The sequence below is a fragment of the Rhinolophus sinicus genome, linkage group LG05, assembly GCF_036562045.2.
Source record: "Rhinolophus sinicus isolate RSC01 linkage group LG05, ASM3656204v1, whole genome shotgun sequence".
Lineage (NCBI taxonomy): Eukaryota > Metazoa > Chordata > Mammalia > Chiroptera > Rhinolophidae > Rhinolophus > Rhinolophus sinicus.
The window spans coordinates 133,070,208-133,092,891 of NC_133755.1; the positions used below are offsets into that span (position 1 = coordinate 133,070,208).

Below are 22,684 nucleotides of genomic sequence, written 5' to 3' on the forward strand. Positions count from 1 at the left end.
TACTATGATATTCTAGGACTTATGGCTATATCCAGAAAATGAATAAAATATTCATTCAAATGAAGAGAATCATTGTAGTAAGATTGTATGGCATGTGCCTTAAAAGATCAGGATTTCGTACCTTGTTTTGTTTTCAAAAGGGGATAGGACAGTGACCATCTAAACATGGGGGAAAAAAACAAAGAGGATAGTAATCCTACTTCCCATCATGAGACTTGTGGAATGTGAAATGCATCCTAGTAGTTTTATGAATACATTAAAGCTACAATTTAACATTGGAATAGAGCTTAAAATTATTTATGCAGTGTAATGATGGGCTTTCTTTATACTTTTCTTAAAACTAGGCCAGTGGCATTCTTTTCCTTATTAAATTAAGCCATGAGCAGAATATGAAAGAAAGAAGTTAATGTGCCTAGTTATTCTTCAAAATATGTGTAGTTATATAGACCATCTCTGATAAAAGATATCTTAGCATTTATATAGTCTTACCCATTTATTCTGCAGATGAGCAAATTGAGTTCTAGAGATGAAATTACTCATCAAATATCATTTAAACTTGGTTATAGGAAAGCTTAGACTAATACCTATCTTTTAAATTCTAGCACAATAGATAGAATACATTTATTCATTTACTTATTCATGTTTTCCTTATTTATTTATATACTTATCATATATCAGGCACTGTTCTAAGTATAGGGGCTATAGGGATGAACAAAACAGGACAAAAATCGCAGACTTCATAGAGTTTATCTTGTAGGGATGGAGATAGAAACTGAACAGATACATAAATAAAAATAGGAAAGATATAATATTCTACATAGTTATTAAATGCTATGAATAAGAAAAAAAGTAGGAGGCATTATGGGATAAATGAGGAACTGGAATTATAAATAAGGTAAATCATAGAAGTTCTCTTGAAATGGTGATCAGAGTGGGGTGACAGAGTGAGGCACACATACATACTAATACGTGCCAGCTGGAAGAAAAATATATTCCAGCTGGAGAAAATGGCCAGTTCAAGCCTTTAGGTTAGAGTATGGCTCTTCTATTTAAAATGTACCTTAGATTAATGATTCATATAGTCATGATGTCATTACTTTATACATATTAAATTCATGATTATTGTGATCAAATAGGCTTTTCCAGCCAGTAGACAGAGATGTGGTTAGAGCTGGTTGTCTCTTCTCCTCAGATCCCCAGGACCCAACCGAGGTAATTTATTTACTATTTAGAAATAAAACATCCATTTGGTGTATATTTTAATGTATATAAGTTTACAGCAAATAGTACAAAAAATATACCATTTCGTGTATAGTTTAATATACATAAGGTTTTGTCTATATGTGTGTGTGTGTATGTGTGTGTGTGTGTAATATATATCATAAAGTTTGCATCATTCCCAAAAAAGTTTAGAAACCATAGAAAAGGAGCTGACAAAGTAAGAATAATAATTGTTTTAAGAGTTTCAAATATTTTTTTCTTTTCTTTCTTTTTTGGCCATCCTATTCATAATGCAGAATTTCAATTACAGGGAGGAGTGAGGCCCAGCAAAACTGTGACTGGACTGAATCTTAAATTAAGAAATTGGAATTACTTCCTCTGACTTTCTGTCATCAATTTAGTTTCCACCTCAGCTGTCATTTGTCATGGCATTTATCACAACATTTTAAAATTCTTAGTTTACTTGCCATGCATTATGAGACTTTAAGTATTGCTAGGACAGGGCATGATTTGTTTTTGGTTAACCTTGGTGTGCACAGTGCCTGGCACCGTCCTTTACACCAAGCTGGTGTGCAAAAAATATTAAAATGCAATAACAAGTGAGTGAATGAGTAAGCAAGTGAATCAATCAATCAAATGAGCTGAGATTTAAAAGAAAACTTTTGAGTCCCTCAGGCTCCATACTTGGAAAGGTCTCATGTTGGATATTAAGCCACATTGGTCAATGATCCTCCCTCAGCAAGGCTCAGGGTACTTTTGCTAATCTTGCTCACTAGGGTTATTAGGTCAGGTTATGGGGTAGGGGGGATAGGTGGCATGTTTCTGTATTCCTAAAAATAATAAATTTTACAAAAAGTAAAGGCAAAGATATAAGAATGTTGTGGCTGGCACATACTACAGTCTTCTCATAGAGTTACTCTGTTTCTCCATTGATTGATTACATAAAACTCACAATAAGAATAAAATCCTTACATATTTAGGGAGCTTTATAACTTGTTAAAAGTCGATTTATATAGGTTTTCTCATTTATTCCTTATAACAAGTCTGTGAAATTGGCGAGAAGCTTTTAATTAGATAGGGTTGAGAAATTGTTCATCCAGTGAAGTCCAGTTTTCTTCTTCTTTTTTTTTTCCATTTGTCAAAATTGCCCTTTCTGGGCCTGGCAGTTCTGTGAGAGAGAGACCTCTTGGGTAGTGATAAGCCAGGAGGAGCCCGCTTCCACGGGGGTGGAAGGCAGTCATGGCCCCTGTCCCCTCCCTGGACCCCGCACCCCTTCCATCCACTCCACGGGGCATGCCGCCCGGCCGCCGGCGATGACTCTGAAACAGACTTTCACAGTGACTGCCATGCAGGGGACTAAAGCACAAGCTCCACTGTGTGAGGGCTGCCCCTGCAGGGCCTGTACAAGCTCTGTGAATGGATAGAAGGAATGAATTCTTCCCAAACCAAACTAGAACTCCAGGAGCACCTGACATTAATCAGGAGCAAACAATGGTTTTTGAGGAGGTTCGGAAATTGAGACCATCAAAGGAGCATCCAGAGAATGAACTGATGATTTCTTTCCTGAGATGTTTATATGAAGAGAAACATTGTTCAGCTGGGTAGCCAGGTTGTGAGATCAGCTCCCTCTGCCAGGCTGGGAAGATTACCTGCCAAGAAGAGCTCCATTGCCAGTGGGAGTTTGAGGACACACTTGCCAAGAAGTTCAAGGTGCTCTTCTGTGGCCCGGTGATGGTGGCGCACAAGAAGTCCCTGCCAGCCCTAATCGATATGTGCTTGAGAAGTTCAATCACATCAGTTGTAGCAGGAAAGCCGAATTTGACTTGATCTCCCAGATTTGTGAGACTGCTAGTCCTGTGGGAGGGTTTTCCTTCACAGATAGGTTCCGATCTGTGCTCCAGGGGACTGGGAGTGGGGAGCTGGACCAGAGGGCCGAAGCACACATCCTTCTCTCAGACTGGGTTGCACTCTTTGGCCTGTAAGAAGGAATTTCAAGACAGAAGCCTTTGAAGTAGTCATTTCTGCAGCTCTTGAGGAAAACAAAATTGAGAACCATCTCACCAGGACACAATATTGTGCAGTCAGACCACAGATACTTAGCAAAATCGAACTGTGGTCACGAATGCTCAATCTGAAGTTTACCTCATCAGTCCTGACACCAAAGAAGAGTATTGCAGAAAAATTTGAAGGGGATACCCATTTGCTCTCAGGGTATTAGACACGTGGACCACTCTGGGTTTATCTGCAGAAAATCTTCAGGAGGTGAAAGCTTTCATTTCGTCTTTGTGTTTCAGTGCACAAATGAAGTTCTGGTTGAAATTATGATGACTCTGAAACAGACTTGCATGGTGACTGCCGTGCAGCGGACAAAAGCACCAACTCCACTGTGTGAGGGCTGCCCCTGCAGGGCCTGCACAAGCTCTGTGAATGGATAGAGGGAATGAATTCTTCCCAAACCAAACTAGAACTCCAGGAGCACCTGACATTAATCAGGAGCAAGCATTGATTTTTGAGGAGGTTCGGAAATTGAGACCATCAAAGGAGCATCCAGAGAACGAACTGATGATTTCTTTCCTGAGATGTTTATATGAAGAAAAACAAAAAGTTCACATCCATATTGGGGAGATAAAGCACGCATCACAGATTGCAGCAGAGACTACTGGAAGTAAATTACCATCCAGTGCCACTTGATTTAGGCTGGATATGCTGAAAAACAAAGTGAAGAGATCTTTAAACAGAGTCTTTAGAAAATATTTTTTCCGGGGTAATAAAGTCAGAGACCGTCAGGAGCATTCCACCAGTTTGTATGTGGACAGCGCCATGTCTGGCACCTTAAGTAACACCAGCAAAGAGCCATCTGTGTGTGAAAAGGAGGCCTTGCTGGTCTCAGAGAGCTCCTTCAGGCTCTCAGCTCCTAAGATGACAGACATATCCAGTGACTCGGAGAGCCACCCCGCAGAAGAGCGGGCCCTGCTCTCTCCCCAGTAGGGTTTCAGAAGGGATGCTAACACCCTGAATCATTTCCCTATAGAATGCCAGGAACTCCTAGAACCAGCTCAGAGGTCTTCAGGGGTCTCGCAGAGAAAACTTATGAAGTATCACTCAATGAGCACAGAGACTTCTCATGAACAAAAAGACTTTGAAACCCAAACCACCCATCTTGGTGATGCTATTGATACCTTTTTAAAGACACGGAGACACTTGTGGAAGCAGCAGATGTTCCTCTGAGAGGCAACCCCATAGAAAGCATGTGATTCTCCCAGAAAATATGAAGATTATTCTGAGCCAGGAGAGATTGCCCTGTGATCTCCATTAGAACCAGTTTGTGAAGATGGACCCTTTGGCCCTGTACCAGAGGGGAGGAAAAAAGGACATCTTGCGAGCTTCGAGAAATATGGCAAAAGGCGATTCTACAACAGATACTCCTCCTCAAAATGGACAAGGAAAATCAGAAACTGCAAGCCTCTGAAAATGATTTGCTGAACAAGTGCCTGAAGCTTGATTATAGGAAGAAATTAATCCTTGTCTTAAAGAAGTAACCACAGAGTGGGAAAAATGCTGAGCACTCCAGGAAGATCCAAAATTAAGTGTGACATCAAAAAAATGCATTCAGTTGTTGGGCAAGGTGGGCCACATCATGACTGGGGTGAAATCTGGAAATTCCACAGAGCAATACCATCTTCAAACACCAGTGTCCCAGTAAACAGCAGCCAGAGGATACACCAGACAAAGAACTCTTAAAACAGCTCACCTCCCAGCAGCACAGTTTTTATCAATTTTGGGCAGAACCTTTCTAACTCATCTGTACCTCTCAGCCCAGCTGGAGGCAGGGCAACTGTCATTTTACAGCATGTTGAAAGCCTATTGGCCTCTAGACCGAGAAGTAGAATATTGCCAAGGTCTCAGCATTGTAGCAGGCATTTTGCTGCTTTGCATGGGTGAGGAAGAGGCATTTCTCATGCTCAAGTTTCTGATATTTGACAGGCACTGTGGAAACAGTATCAGCAGGACATCGTTATTTTACAGATCCAGATGTACCCCCTCTCGAGGCTTCTTCACGATTACCACAGAGACCTCTGCAATCACCTCGAGGAGCACGAGACTGGGCCCCAGTCTCTAGGCCGCCCTCTGGTGTCTCGTGGTGTTTGCCTCACCATTCCCACTGGGGTTTGTGGCCAGAGTCTTTGATATGATCTTTCTTCAGGGATCAGAGGTCATATTTAAAGTTGCTTTTAAGTCAGTTGGGAAGCCGTAAGCCCTTGATTCTGCAGCATGAAAACCTAGAAACCATAGCTGACTTTACAAAAAAAAAGCATACTACCCAACTTGGGCTTGGTGCAAATGGAAAAGACCATCAATCAGGTGTTTGAGATGGACATCTCTAAACAGTTACAAGCTTATGAAGTTGAGTACCATATGCTTCAAGAAGAACTTATCGATTTCTCTCCTCTCAGTGACAACCAAAGAATGGACAAATTAGAAGACACCAAGAGCAGCATATGCAAATAGAACTGTGATTTCCTTGAGCAACTACAGGTAGCAAATGGTAGAATCCAAAGTCTCAAAGCCACAGTTGAGAAGATTTTGACCAGCAAAAGCAAGCTGAAGCAGGCAGCCCTTGCCTTAGAGCTGGAGAGGTTCAGCCCTGCGGCAGACGGCGAGGAGCTTCAGAAACAGACTGTAGAGCTGGATGGTCCACAGCCTGACCTCACACAGCCCAAGCCCATGGGATACTGACAAGCACAGGGGACAGCACTTCCACAGGGTATTGCTCTGGACGAGACCTTGCACCACTATGCTGACACTGTCCAGGCCTTAAATAAGAAAAACAGAAAATGATGGAGGGAGAAATTGAAATGTGAAACAGGCTTCTCAGGGAGAAAACTAGCTTGCCAGCAGGCATATTCTTCTGAACTAAAGCTTGCAATTCAGGGGGCACAAATATCCCAAGGTTTTTGTTGTTGTTTAGGTTTTAGTTTGTCCCTTCTCCAGTTTTAGTTACTATAATTAGTAGATTTAGATGACATACACAAAAATAAACTTTTATTTTTCCCTTTTCAGAAAAAAAAAATAAATTGTCAAACTGATAATAATTTCTGATTACTATTATTAGAAACAAAAGAAAACATTTGACCAGGAAAGTTCAAGATATCTCATTTAAAGAAGAGTGTGTTTAAATGATGCAGCATGCACAATCAAATACTGGTTCAAATCCCTAAAAAGGATAACTGCCCTTAACTGCACCAAATTGCTTTAACTGCTCTGCTTTGTATTTATCATGTTATGCTCGGTCACACTCTTATTTCTCTTTTAACTCTCAGTAACACCGAGAAGAGCAATTCCCTCTATTTCATTGTCCTTCCCTTCAAATTTCCTGTTTTAAGAGATTGCAGATGCTTTGAGACAAAACTGCCAGAATTAGTCCAAGGACTGACAGGTTTGCTAACAACCAAATGCTTTCAGATCACTGCACTAGCCTCAGATCCACCTTTGATATGAACCCCATATGGCTTCAGCCCTGTTTTCCTGAATTAACTCTAATTTCCTAGTGACCAAGGTCACATGAGTCCAGATAGGGCTCAGCTGTTCTTACCTGACACATATGTTCCAGTATTGTTGGTAATTTATTTACTGTAATAAAAAATTAAAATGCAAATCTCAGCCAAATTCTCTTCTACTAAGAGATACCTCGGTATGGGCTTTTTTCAAGCCCCATATTAGGAACTATTACATTTGACTTTTCAAAACAAAATAAGATTATTATAGCATTTATAACAAAATATTGAAGTTGATATTAGAAACAAAATTGTTCATGTGGAGATTATTGAAGAGGAATAATTTGAGTAAGTGCCAAATACCACCAAATTTACTTTGGTGATTATGAAAAATGGTCAAAAATTACTACCTCTTCTTTCAGATATTTCACTATATTTATCCTCATACCAAAGTTCAACTAATTTTATCAGACCTTATGGTTTAGGAGATAAAACATTTTCTTCATGAATGTTTCTTTAAGTCCAAATAAATGGGTTTCTAATATAAAGTATTTTTTAGGTTACTTCATGATGCTTTGGGTATTGTACCACCTGATTAACTTCATTAAAGAATCTGAGCTGCAGTCAACACTTCTAATATTATTTAAAATTAGCCATATTATAGAATAGTACTGAATTTTCTTTGTACTATTGATGCTTTGTGGTTATTTATGATATTTCAAACAAATTTAATGTTAAATGTTATCCGTCTCATTATTGGAAAGTAACTTTCCTTTAGAACATACTTAAAAAGTTAATTTTAAATTCTTGCTTCCAGAAGTCATGGCAACATTGATACTGTTATTTTCTTATCATATTTTAGGCTCTGACAGGTTTATAAAAACAAATCCAATGAGCACAAGATGGTTCTTATTATTTTAATTTGTATTTGACAGCAAGCAAAATGAACAGAGGTGAAGAGTTTATTTGTGTACTGAAACAATTTCAGCCAAACATTTTTTTTAAAAAAGATGGCTTTGTATTTATAAAACATGCTGTCCTCAATAAGAAAAAAAGATCTATGAATAATATAATAGTAATCCTTGCTTTGTTACCGTGTTTCCCCGAAAATAAAACCTAGCCGGACATCACCGCTAATGCGTCTTTTGGAGCAAAAATTAATATAAGACTCAGTCTTATTTTACTATAATATAAGAACAGGTCTTTAATATAATAATATGATATGATATGATATGATATGTGATATGATACCAGGTATAATACAATATAACACAATACTGGGTCTTCTATTAATTTTTGTTCCAAAAGATGCATTAGAACTGATTGTCTGTCTAGGTCTTATTTTTGGGGAAACACAGTAGCTCTCATAACATTTCAAAAGGGATAGAAATAAAATTTCAAAGCCCTATCTTTACAGTAATATCTTACCCGTTTTAAAATCTCTCTCCAAAATATTTAGGAAATGTTGCCTAAACCCACTAGTCATTGGAGATCTGCAAATAGCCAAATGATTTCAGGCTGCAAACATTATTTAGAGTTCTGTCAGAAGCTAATGCTAATATATCCTTAAGTTTTAAATCATAAACTATATGTTTAAAATACTATTTTAGGTATTTACACTGAATGTTCTTTTTAAAGCACAAAATCATTAGGCATCTGTGAATTTTAAAAAGCATAGTTCTTATTCTTTATAAGTTTATTCTTGACAAGAATATTTTCTTTTCTTTTTTTATTGTTGTTTCATAGCCCAGGAAAATTGCTGTTCTAAAAAGACAGTACATTATAGACTGATTTTATTTGTTTTATGCTGATGTAGCAGAAATCAAATCAGCTTATGAGCCTCAGCATTTTGATAAAATAAACACTGCTGAACATTGACTTCCTAAATCCATCCAATCTAACATAAAAAGAAAAGTGTCTTTAATGTGGGGCACAAAAAAAAAATAAAAAAATAAAGAAGAAAAAGAAATTGATTCTAGTATTCATTGTGATAGGGTTCAGTTACATGAGAAAATAAGATAATTTTACTTAGAAAATTTTAAATATTCTTTTCTGTAGAGCTTTGATTTTCATATGCATTTTAAGAAATATCTCTGAGACATGATTTAATTTATTTTGATTGACTTTATCCAAATTACTATGTACAGCATAACTATAAAGATAATACTTAGGAACGCTCACAGTTTTGCCAAAGAAGGTATCTTATCTTACACAATTAGATATATAGATGATGTATTACAGAAATGTACACTTGCAACCTGTATAATTTTACTAATGTTGTCTCCCCAATAAATTTAATTAAAAATGCAAAAAAAAATCTTCCATAAAATCATGAAGTCATGTATCCTGGCATCATGTTTCTCTTTACAAATCTACCTTTTCTAGTGATTCTTTTTTCTTATCAAGTAGCCTTAGTATTCTCATCTGTGAAATAAAGGAGTGAAACAAGATATTCTTTATATTCATCCCCCACTAATTTAGTTTTTTTTTGTACTTGGCTATACTCTGAGCAGCTTCTCTGTTATGCTCTAATTTGTCATTATCTTAGCTCTCTCCTTACAGAGAATTATATTATTTCATGCTTAGCTTACTACCTGATTTTTGATTTTCATATTTCTCTTTAATAATATATTTCTGCTGGACAGTCTTTTCTAGTCAATTTGTCAGCAGCAATGCACAGGGCCAAGCTGCGTCCCAATTCTTGAGTCATTCCTGGTGGTCTATCTTGATTCTCTGCATCACTGTGGTCAGAGGACCTTCAAAGACTGTGCATTTCAGCTCAGCAGCTTAGTCTCCATCCCATGATTTCATCACATCCCTTAGCGATGATCAGTAGCTACTGCACTGCGTGCAACTAACCATCATGACAGGAGATTGAGCCCAACATAGTACAGGTGGTTCTTTCAACATGTCCTGTCTTTCACCAACAACTAGTTCATATTGCAGCTTGATATTTCCTTTCTCTTAAATTTATATACAGCTTTCACACTTCACATATTTACATGTGATTAATTCTATTTTTAATTACTTCCCTGTTGACATTAAATGAATTTTGATTCCTAATCTTTAACTTGTGTAGCCTCCATCAGTTGATTTCAAACTAAGAGATCCTATAGTCTATTTTACTTTGAAAACATGCCATAATTTTCTATTTTATTAAAAATAAATTTAGTTAAAGCTTCATATTTCATCCTTACACAATAGAACTTAGAGTGTAAGTATAATTCCACATGTGTTTAATATCAATATTTTGAATTCAGAGATCAAGGCACGTGCAGTATTTTAAATCTATTTTTATTCTCCTTGAGACTCATCTTATTAGAATGTTTGCATTATTGATTGTTCTTCCTTTCTCTGGCATGTTAAATGTCTCCTTTTTCCTGAAATTCTCCCCATTAGCATTTAAACATGCACAAATATGTTCAGTCTTTGAAAATCTTAGTTAAACGTTCTTCTATGCACTTCCCTGCATTGTTTCCTCTTCAGTGCCCTATTTATTTATTTATGCATTTACTGGCTCCATTTTACATTCCTCTCTCTTAATCTATTTCTGTGTTACTTCTAAGTGCTCCACTCCACTAAGTTAGCTTTTGCTAAAATAACCAAAGAACACTGTTTCCAAATCCAAAGATGTTATTCAGTTCCCATCATGTGCATCTTTTGTGTTTTTTTTTTGGCAAATCACTACAGGTGACCACTTTCTCACTGAATATTCTCTTGCCTTGATTTCTTCCACACCACACTTTCCAGATTTTCTTCCTTAGTCTCTGTTTATTCTTTTTCTATTTCATTTGCAGACTCAGTCTTCTCTGTCAGCCATTGAAATTCAAAATTGCACAAAGTTTGACCTTAGGATTCTTATTCCTCTATAATTGTTTTCTCATCCATCCAATATTTTGTCTTCTATATTCAAGAGGACTCCAAAAGCTATATTTTCAGTCTTGACTTTTCCACTCAACTCCAAAGTTACTACATATGAACTTTCTCCCCCCAAAAACATAAACTTCTTTCAGTTTTTTTCTCTCTCAGTGACTCTCAAGATTAATCAGAAGGCAAGAAGTCAACCTAAATCTTTACTTCCTATATTCCAATAATGACCAAGTATTATCCATTACACACACACCTTGAGTTTTCAGATTTCTTCCTGTCTCCAACAGCACTTTCCCAGTACCTGTACTGTTTCTTACCTAGACTGCTGCTATGTGCTCCTAATTCATCTTCCTACATTTACCTTTGCCACTGCTGATCCATTCTCCACATAGCAGCCTTAGCGGTTTCTTCACAATGCAAATATGATTGCCTCCTCAAATTTGCTTCATATCTGCTTTTGCTCCTCTCTGCTCCTATGATGAATACAAATATCCATGATGTCCTTGCATGTTAACTGTTTGCAATGATTTGGAACCTGGTTAATATCTACAGTTGTTAGCCACATGTGTCATGCAGCATATCTGAGTAATTCAATATTTATGTTTTAAATGGAAGAGTGGCTTGGCCCTGTCAAAGCAAAAATTATGCTGGAAATTTTAAATAGGCAAAGGAGACTGTATTCAAGGCTATTGCAATAAGGAAAAGAGGCCTGCACTTAGTCTGAGGTTAACTCCACTGAAATTGGAGAGTTTTTAAGGGCTGAGATAAAAGTGTTTAAAGCTGGACAAGTTTTCATGAACTGTGATGGAGAGGCATCATAGTCATTCATGGTTTGCTAATTGACTTTACCCAATGGAAAAATAAACTTTTAGTGTCCTCATGACAGGAGGTAGTTTTACAATTTGGAGCAGGTGCCCCCATAAGTTAGACTTCTATCATCCCACAGAGAATGGATGATAGAGGTGCTATCTTCTTTCATTACAAAACGATGGCTTTTTGGCCCTTGAGAAAGATGGTCCTGGGTTGTAAAACTGACAAGAGAATTAAAAAAAATAGGATTACCTTTCAAAGATGTAAAAAGAAGGAGAAGGAGAAGGAGAAGGAGAAGAAGGAGAAGAGTTTATAGTTACACATTTTCTAAAGTAAATGATTTAACAAAAATGAGTGTAGGGATCTCAGTGGTTGGACCATCTGACTTCTGTAAGCGTCAGGGTAAAAGTAAGGTCAGGGGCCTGGATGCAGTAAAAAGCCTAAAGTTTAGAAAGCTGAGATAAATGGTAAGTTCATCTTAGTTGTCCCTTGTGTATTTCTCCATCATCTTCTGGTACCATATTCCTATGTACTCCAGCCAAAGAGTACTTTCTTCAATTACCCCAACTTACAGCATTTATGTCCAAGACAGCATCTCTTAACTGATTTTCCCTCTGTCGAGAAAGTTCTTGACCTCTCATCATATAGTTGACATGGACTCATCCTTCAAATATCAGTGCTTATTACTTCCTCAGGGAATTGTTTCCCCCTTTATCATGTCTTTTAAACTCTTCTATTCTACTTCTCTGTAGATTTTCTTAACTTTAATTTCCAAGTTTTCATTTGAGGTTTTCATATTTGATATCATATTTTTAATATGGATTTGTTCTCTGAATATATTTTCTTTCAAGAGTGCACTTACTTTTTTTTTATTTGGGCAGTATATTTTACCTCTCTGAAGAGATTTATTTTCTTTGTTTTAGTCTTTATATTTCATGTTAGAAACTCCCTTCAAATTCTTGGTTTTTTGATAATATATAATAGTCTCTAAAGAAGCTCACTGCAAACTCTGGGTGCTTACTCAAGGCTGACAAACTATGAGCTTCACTGTAGCGTGATATAGGGTCATTTTGTTGGAAATTCATAATATGTGTCTTTAGACAGAATTGATCATTAAGACTATGAACTCAGTACCTAATCTGTCCATGTTAGACTCATGGTTTTGCCAAAGTAGCCACATGAATTTAGGCAAATTATTAACCTCTTTATGTTTTGGTTTTCTCATTTGTAACATGGGTACTAAAATACCTACCACAGAGTAGAATTCTTGTAAAAATTAAATAATTTAATATTTATAAGTAATTTAGAATAATATCTGGCACATGCTGTTCTTTATATGTGTTAATTACTACTACTACTATTATTATTACATCATCATCATCATCATCATCATCATCTCTTTGAAGCCCTTCAGTTTTGCTTGAAAAAATGTTTCCATTATCCTTACTGGAGGAATTCTAACAACTAAGACCGATACAGGGCTGACTGTTCTCAACATGGTTATAGGCTTCACCTTATTCCTTTTGGTTTCAATATGGTCTCCTCTGGCTCAACTGTGTCCAAAGCGATCTTATTCCCTCTCCAGAAAATAATCTCTAGTTCTCTGCCTGGGTGGGCTGAAGTAGTCACCTTGCTGCTCAGAGATAGAGAACAACTCTGAGGATTAACTGCTTTAAGACAGTCTCTTAGTAAATTCTACGTTTATTAAACATTTGATCATTCTGGCTTTGGAGGGATTTAGAAAAGCTGATCTCTGAAACTTTTGTGGAGGACGGGATTTCTAAAGGTTGGTTAACTCACTTCTGATTCATCTGCTTCCATCTTCCAAAATTTTGTTGTACTTTGCCCTGTTCTCTTTTGCCTTGTGGTATCAGGCCATAGGACAAAAAATGTTTTCAAATATGATACCCAATTTGCCATTTTTTGCCAGAGTTCTTGGTATTTTTAAGAAAAGTAACATGTAAGCATTTGATAGCACTATGCTCTCTTTAACAAAATAGAGTTACAGAATTATCTTAATACTGCATAGTGTGCGTATATGATCCTCACAAAAACCCTGTGAGATTGGCAAATAGATTTGACTATTATGTAAACTGAAATACAAAGAAATTCAGTGGTTTGCATCAGAACATACATTACATTAATAAGAAATGTAGAACTAGTGATCATCACTTCTGACTCAGCCCTGCATTATTCAGAATTTACCTATATATTATGTAAGTATAAGTAATCAATTATTTATGAGTGGTCAGATTTATATAGGAAAAAAACATCCCTTGCTTTGCATTCAGCCTAAAAGTTTGTTTGAAATAATTTTTTCAAATACTTTGTACGCCATCTTAGCTACTTTAAATTTAAGGACTACACAGTAAAATTCAGGTTGTGTAGACATACTAGTGATGCACTATACTCTCTTCACTACCAAAAATAATAAAAGTATTAAAATTGCCAGGAGATGCTGAATATTAGTCCTCCTTCTCAACTTTGTATAGAAAGAGGTAAGAGTTGAATGGTATCACACACACACACACACACACACACACACACAGTCTACAAAGGTAATGACAGCTTATTTTCCTTATCTTTTCTGTATATAGTTATGTTTTACAGGTATAGCTTGGAGGTGCAAAGAAGTGACTGCCCTAAATTGGAAATTGTGGTCAAAGAATAGCAACAAAATAAGCAGACAAGCCACATAGGATGTGTGTGACCAGCAGTCAATATTTCTACATTGAAATATTTCTTATTTGGGTTTTTATTTTTATTATGAGGAACAGAGCAATTTATGTGACTTTTCTATCTAAAATTATTTTGAATTATAGTAAAAATAGAAATACTCATGTCTTCTGCAAACAGGAAAGATGAGTGAAGCTGTACAAAAATCATAGACAATAGATTCCTGAAAATCAGAAGTAAATCAAGATACACTTAAATAATGATGGAAGATAAGAAATTATTAGTTTTAAAATGAGTATAAATAAATAGTACTTTCTAGGGAAGTACTATTGGAAATAAAATATTAGTGTGTTTAGTCTTGGAGGTGTTCCAAGACTTTTCTATGAAAATGTATTTTGTAAAATCCTTATTTTGTCAATTAAAGGTTAGTATTGTAGATTAGATATTTAAAATGTAAAATAATACTACATTTCCCATTAATTTAAAATCAAACTATACATATTTGTAAAGGGCAGATTTAAAATATCTTTGTTAGTTTTCAGTTTTGTTAAAAAAAGATTGATGTGTTTATTTCATCAATCACAGCAAAATATTAATAATGGATACATTCATGTACTGTTAAAATGTACTTTCTTCTTTATAATTATTTGTATTGTACAGTGTTTAAATTATGAAGTACTACTTTTACTATTAAAAATAAAAACACATTATTATACTATTTAAATAGTTAGTGCCATTGTAAACATTCTGTCCCCCCTCTCTTTGGGACAAAAACACTAGTCCTCAAGTTTTGCTTAAATTAATTCATCAATAGATGGAACATGTTATCGTGAATTGGGAAATCGTGTAAGTAAAACATTGATTTCTAAAGTTCTTGTACCTGACAAAGCAGAGATTTTAGGCAATTTGCAGACAATACAGGTAAAAATGACTTTTATGGGTACTTATCTCTGCTTCGTTTGGCTTCAGAACACCCATTTTATGACATTGCATTATCACTCTCCATTGAAGATGTTACATTTTAAATTCTGAAGTGATAACTGTGCTGTTTTGATTACACTTTTTTAGTGTTATCATTTATGGAATTGTTTATTATCAGTCACAGATTCATTACACCAAAAGCTGTGTCCAATTTAATTTTTTTACATAAAAGTCCTTTGATCTGCAGGTGAACTCTAATATTGATTTTATTTGGTATTTAGGCCTCACTTAATCCAAAACTTTAGGAGAAAAATTCTGACCTTTGAAAAGAAGTGAATTTGTTTTAACTATCCTTATTATGTTACTGATTTGGACAACCACATGAGTCTAAATCTCACTATTGGTCTTAATTATTCCAATAATAATTTCACCATAATCTTAAATATTGCTTTCATTTCTCTTTTCTATTACTCACATTTGATTATCTTACTTGAGGACATTGACACACCACCATAGCTGTACAAATTTGTAATCCTAATAATTTTATTCTAAATGTTTTAGCTGCTTTTTTTTAAACTAAGCCATTGGCCTTTTAGCATGTTTTCGTTTCACCAGAGAGCAAAAGCTTACATTTTTACCCTCTCTTAGCTCTAATGTTGTGCTTGTTTTTATAAAGTACCTCAAGTTATTTTCCCCAGTAAATTTAGGGTTTTTCGTCCCAATTTTTCACTGAAATAGTGCTGGAATTTTTCTAAATATTGTTTAACACCTGCCTTTTAGTAGACGTCATATTAATATCACATTTTTGACCTGGCATATGTAGAACTAAAAGTATGTTTAAACTGTGAAAACATTACATATCTATTTGTTTGAAAATAGTTTTGACTTTTTATAGCAGGACAACTAGCATGGTGAACATCCTCCTTGTGTTTGTAGCTTCAATATTATTATTTTTATTTGTATCAGAATTAAACTAGAGTGTTTCACAGATGAGCTTCCCATAAGCACATGCTAACCTTTTTCATGTTTATGTTTTACCAGTGCTTTCTGAACAAAACCCATTTGTTTCCCTTAGTAATGAAATCCTAGTAAAGCCCTACTGAGAATTTTCAGTTGGACATAAAAGCTATTCGATTTTATTGGTCCAGAAATCTTTAGTTAGTTAGTAGACATGAATGATAGATTTCTTGTTGTCTGGAGGCAGGCTGAAAGGAGTTCTGGGCTGCCCAGAGTGTGTCCCAGTGGAAATATAGTCATTTTTATTTTTAATATCCTTATTTGTAATGAATTTCTCTCATCTCTTCAACCTACGTACATATTTGTATATCCTTGGGGGTTAACGTGACATCTGTCTTAATGTCAACAAAATTGGGGAAAATGACCTCTTGAAGTTTTACAGGGTCGATTAGTGTCCAGTGTATGTCTCTTTCAAATTAATGTTATAGTAATGTTGAAAGATAAAATTATAAACATGAGACACTCATGTCAGACACAAGCACAAAAGACCCTCTTTATTAATCTTGTTTATTTTCTTTTTTATTTCCTTCTATGATTGACTACTTGTGCATTTTTGAACATTAAGACACTTTTGATATATTCGTTAAATAAATCTGCACTATACCTGGAAATAGGATGAGGAATTGTTATGAGAAATTTTTTACACAGATTCTGATTTTCTGTTTAGATATTACTATGACTAATACAATTATAAGGTAGTATTAGTAAACTAAATATAGTCAATTCCATCAAAATATTGTAGGATCACATAAAAACTAAGGAATATCTTTCTTATGTATTTTATTTTTCCCCAGAAATCAAAAATCTCCACGTATGACAAAATGTGGGCCTTTATGAGTAGCAGAAGGCAGTCAGTACTCGTCAAAAGTAATGAAGAAGGAATCCAGCGAGTCCTCACCTCTGATTATGCTTTCCTAATGGAGTCAACAACCATCGAATTTGTTACTCAGCGGAATTGTAACCTGACGCAGATTGGTGGCCTTATAGACTCCAAAGGTTATGGCGTTGGCACCCCCATGGGTATGTTTTATGTCAGCCACTTGTTCTTTGTTCATTAATCTTAGTTGCTGTGAGAAGGGGTAAAACATTATCTCCATATGCCGTTATGAATTTTGTTTTAATGAACACACCTCACTACATTCTGTTACTTTATAAACTCAGGGAAGTGTTGTAGACATCTTCTAAATGGATAAGTATCAAAAGAAAATTTGGTTTCTACCAAAATGGTAAGTAGACATTTTTACTGTATCAATGTTGAAAAATCTTACAATATCCCCCTACAGAACCTTTTCAATCTGACATTTAAAAAATTTTTTATGAATAACATAGAGTTTTGCAACTTTATTTTTTCAGATATGTACATAGTATTTGAATTAGAAAGTTAATTGAAAGAATGAGCCACAAATGGTTCCCGTGAATATTTACTTTATTTGTTTTATTTAAGAGAAGATACATATAGCAGACTATTTCTCTAACATAGTTAGAATATTTGATACCCAGCATTAATTATTTTTTATATCCCCTTTTTCTCAAATTACAAAATTATTTTCAATAATAATTAGGAAATGAAATAAAAGACAATAATTACCCCAAAAGAAAAAAACAATGAAACTTTTGATTTATTGAAATATAAATATATATATATATTCATACTATATATATATATTCATACTATATATATATATATATTCATACCATAAATAAATGCATAAGTACATGATATTATAGTACATATGTACTTGTGGAGAACATAATAATAGATACCCCAAAATTTCTATGACCTGATCATCAGAATCTGTGACTGTGTACCTTATATGGTAAAAGGGACTTTGCAGATGTGATTAAATTAAGGATTTTCAGAAGAGGAGATTATCCTGGATTAACCAGATTGGTCCACTGTAATCAAAGGGATCCTTATAAGAAGAAAGCACATGGGTTAAAGCTACAGTTAAATTGACAGGATGATGGAGAAGTGAGGTAAACCATGTCTTAGTCCAATAGCACTATTATTAAAACAAAAACAAAAAAAGAAACAAAAGAACAGAATTTGAGTGGTTTAGAAACAAAATAAATTTATCTCTCATAGTTCTGGAAGCTGGAAACCCAAGATAAAGGTATCAGTGGTTTTGTTGTCTGGTGAGGACCTGCTTCCTGTTTAACAGACAGCCATCTTCTCACTGTGTCCTCACATGGCTGAAGGGTCAAGGGATCTCTCTGGAGTCCATTTTACAAGGGCACTAATCTCATTTATTAATCCTTCACACTCATGACATAATCATCTCTCAAAGACCCCACTTTCAAATATCATCATGTTGGGGATTAGAATTCCATATATGCATTTGGTGGGGGGCACAAACATTCAGACCATAATGGGGAAAGGATAGAAGATATATATTGTTAGTAAATAAAATTTAACCAAGTAAATTTGAAAATTTAATTGGCTTTATTAAACAAGTCATGAATCAGGTAGCATCTCATCTAGCAAGCAGAGAGATACTCTGAGTGCTTATACAAAATGGAAAGATTTTATAGAAAGGAGGATGGGACAAGGAAGCTATCAGCAAGAGGCAAATGAAAGGTTATTGGAAGAAAGTAAAAGTTCAGGTGGTGATGGTTTCTCGTTGGATGAGCTGTGGCATTTCAGCTGACCAGGCTTGCTGCTCGGCAAAAGGAAAATCTTGCTTCTTCCGGGGTAGGAAAGGGGTTGAACTACCTTTTGGGGAGTGCAGTGTACTTCTCTTCCAGTTGCAGTCAGTAACTGATATCTTCCTGTTAGGAGAAATTGACATAGAGTGGTAGAACACGTGAGCTCTCTCTACAGGCCAGGTCTTTCCTACTCCAATTTTAGTTGAGGTTGCCTTTATTAAATATGTGGAGAGAGAGATGTTGAGAGAGACTTGAAAATGCTACCTGCTGAATTGAAGATGAAGAAAGGGGCCACAAGGCCAGAAATGCAAAAGACTTTTAGAAGTTAGTTTAGAAGGCAAGGAAATACAGCCACAGAAATACAGCCTTGCAGATGCCTTTTAGGACTTCTGACCTCCTCAATTATGAGACAATAAATTTGCATTGTTTTAAGCCACTAAATTTGTAGTAATTTGTTACAGCAGAAACAGGAAATAGATACTGTATGAAAGAAAAAATTAACAGATTAACATGTTTTAATTATATCAATGTGTTTTTTTAAAGAAAGAGAACAATACTAATAGTTTCTTACTGGCCTATCACAGTAATAAATAATGACACTAATTTTCTGAACCTTAACTTAATTTGCAAATTTGCCAATGACTGGATCAAAACTGATATTTGTATATTCATGTTCAATAAATAGTACAGCCATATTTGTCAATTTACCTTTACTCATAATTTTATTAATTTTAATTTTGAAAAATTCCTTTCCCATGAACTTACATAGATATAATAGTTTGAAATTTAGGCATAGATTCATAAAAAATTCCATTTTATAATAAGTTCCAGAAATTACAATTTGATGCATGTCTTTCTTTGCGATAATGTCTAGCAATTTTAAAATGTCTAGGAAATTCACAAATTTTTCACAATCATGACTTCATCAAAAAATTCAACATTAAATTCTATTATTTTTGGTAAAGCATTCTGAAATTTATTACAGTTCAACATAGTTTGAACTGACTTTGAAAGAATTTCGTGACACTACCTCCTGCAACCCTACATATTACTGCCTTTATACAGTGTACTCAAAAATAATGATTCCACAGTCATTATAGAAATGAAAACAAACAACAGCAAAAAACTAGAACCTTGAGTTCTTACTCCCAAAACATGCAAGTCTAGGTGAGCCCACACGTATTGAGGTGAATTGTGTAATAGGAAATCTCCAAATTAATTTCCAAGTAGAATAAAATGTATATTAAAAAATAAAAAATAAATATATGATAATTCAAAGCTCAATAAGAGTTGAGTTGTTAAAACTCAATAGTAATTGTTTAGAACTTATATATTCAAAATATATTTTGACAAATATATTTTCAGGGAAGAATATTATATTTTTGTCATATTTTGACTTGTCAGTGCATGGTGATAGTTGATGCTACTGTCTTTAAATTCTCCACACAAAGTGAACTTCTTTATTGTCTGCACGAGGGAAAGATTTCCTAAAGCTTTTCCACTGTTATGCCAAAGTATCTATTAATTCAGAAGTTTTAAAATTATTTTTAATTTATTACAAATGTATAAAAATGATTGTGTTTACATAATTATGCCTTGAGGAACACATTATTTTAAAATGTGTTATACTTATATTCATAGTATAGGTTGGGTTTATTGTATTATGTTGATGGAGTTCTCAAACAGTAATCTTCTACATAGTTAGATCAGCTATGGTTCTTTCCCACAGTAAGAATTACATAATGAGTCCAACAACTTCATGAGTTTATGTACCATTTTGTTTGGAATTTGTGACGAGCAACTTTGCTAATATTTCAAGTATAATTGTGTGCATTCTATGAGAAGTTATATACTCAAATTTATATTTTAGAACAGAGACTGATAATGAACCATTAGAAAAATCATCAAGTACTTTTCTGCATACTGATATTTGAGATTTAGCCTTGTTGTGATCAAGGATGAGTAACTTGAAATTTATGGCCTTTAGATTCCTTCCTTCCTTCCTTCCTTCCTTCCTTCCTTCCTTCCTTCCTTCCTTCCTTCCTTCCTTCCTTCCTTCCTTTCTTATTAGTAAACTGAAAGGGTTATACTAGGAAAATCTAAGATCTATTAAATGTTAAACTTACAATAATTTTTCAATAACATGCTTGACAGATTCCTAGAGTTCTGTCTAAAACTGGGCTAGAAACTATATAGGAAACATGGTTAACTGATATCTTAGAACAAATTTTAAAAATCGGGCACACTCTGAAACACTTATGAATGGTGGTAGCAGTGATTTGTTAGGCTCCCATTACTTTTTCATTTGGAAAAACACTGGAGTAGATAGGTGTATTTTTCAGTGTTGTTTCTGAGGGGAGTAAGATTCCCATTTATTCTTACCATCCTGGATTGGTTTCCATTACCGGAATGAGAACCAAGATTGTTGCCTCTGTTGTTGCGACCCACACAACAGTGCCTGCATACTTTGGGGCCTCAGTTATCATTTGTTGAACAAATGAATTCTACATCAGGAAATGTGATGGTGTAGCAAGATTTATAAGAGAAAACAAATAACTTTTGAGCTAATGATAAGCATGGTATCTTTCATTATGAAATGTGTGTCCTCATTAAAGTAACTTGAGTAATCCAGGGGGGTGAGAAATTAATAAGATTTGGAGAGGATGTGTAAGTACTTTGGAGTATAGAACAGATATTTTTTAGTAATCATGGTTATATAATTGCACTTATTAACTTCAAAATTTCTAAAATAAATAATTTTGACTTATACTTAATATAAACTTTAATGTTGAACTTTTTGTTTGTTTGCTTATTTGTTTTGTAAATATAATATACCAATGTACCAGGTATGTCTCTATCATACTGTCTTGCTTTAAGGAAGTGCTTAGTAAAAATAAATCAAAATAGTGTATTATACAAATTGCAAAAACCCACTGGGATATTTCAGATGTGAAAACTCTTTTTAAAAAGAAAAATAATATTTGAATTAGTGGTAAGAAAGCACTCTGTTATATTAATTCGAACCTACAAAGAGCAATTTTTGATCCCTCCCAATCCGTGGCCCTGTTTACTAAAAAGGTATTGACCTATTAAGGAAAATATAAAACAATTAAATTTACTAATAGATATATAAAGTATATTTTAATGTAACATTTTAAACTGAGGAAAATACTGAGCACATCACATGGAAATTCTACATCTACCAATATCAAACTTACAAGTATGATAAGAGAACAAAGCAAATTATACTATAAGCCTTAGGATGTAGATTTTTTTGTGTGTTTTGCTTTCATTTTACCTGTTCAGCTTGGCTGATCAGATCAACTCTTGCCATTCTGAAGAAAGCTAAGTTATTTCGTAAAATTTTTATTGATGTTAGCAAGGTCAATAGCATGAGTAACTTTCTAGAAATAAGTTAGATTAAGTATTTCAGTGTAATCATTTCTTTGTAGTGTGCAGCTTAGTTCTGTATAATAGTGTAATATATTAATGTTTTCATTAAAATTAATTTTCGAAAATTAGGCAATAGCACATGATAAATTTCTAACTTTTACAAGGAACTTCTTAGAATTTTAATGTAAAATTATCAGTGCATACTAATAAAAATTCAAAAGAGCTGACTAATACTTTGAAAATTTATACACCAGGGAGAATATTTTAGAACATTCTTTATTTTCAGTGCCAAACACTATTGAATTTAAATTTAATTAAAATTTTACTAAGTTATTACTAAAAAAGTTGTTTAATGCATTTTACATACATTTTTAGCCTAATTATGAATAAGATAAATTTGAACACTATAATTTAGATTTAAAGGAATGAATATTCAAATCACAAACTTATTGGTATTGCAATGTACTTTTTGTCTCTTGTTCAGATAATGTGTTTTTTTTTCTCTTTGACTTGATAATATTAAGTTCTTAACTTTACTGAATTATGTTTTATTCATTCATAAAGTGGCATCGAATTATTTTGGACTCAGTACATTATGATGAATCTTAATTGTCTTATATAATTTCAACAAAGAA

At 34.4% G+C, this 22,684-nt stretch overlaps 1 protein-coding gene and 1 pseudogene across 4 annotated transcripts in view; both read left to right on the forward strand.

Moving 5' to 3' along the window:
* Positions 1-22,684, forward strand: part of GRIK2 (glutamate ionotropic receptor kainate type subunit 2) — a 590,198-nt gene that overhangs the window by 540,099 nt on the left and 27,415 nt on the right. For all 4 annotated transcript variants that reach the window (XM_074333338.1, XM_074333339.1, XM_074333340.1 and 1 more), the window contains exon 15: positions 16,805-17,030. In XM_074333338.1, the coding sequence (XP_074189439.1) occupies positions 16,805-17,030 (226 nt within the window). The remainder of the gene's footprint in view (positions 1-16,804; positions 17,031-22,684) is intronic.
* Positions 2,535-5,977, forward strand: LOC109433757 (TBC1 domain family member 1; annotated as a pseudogene).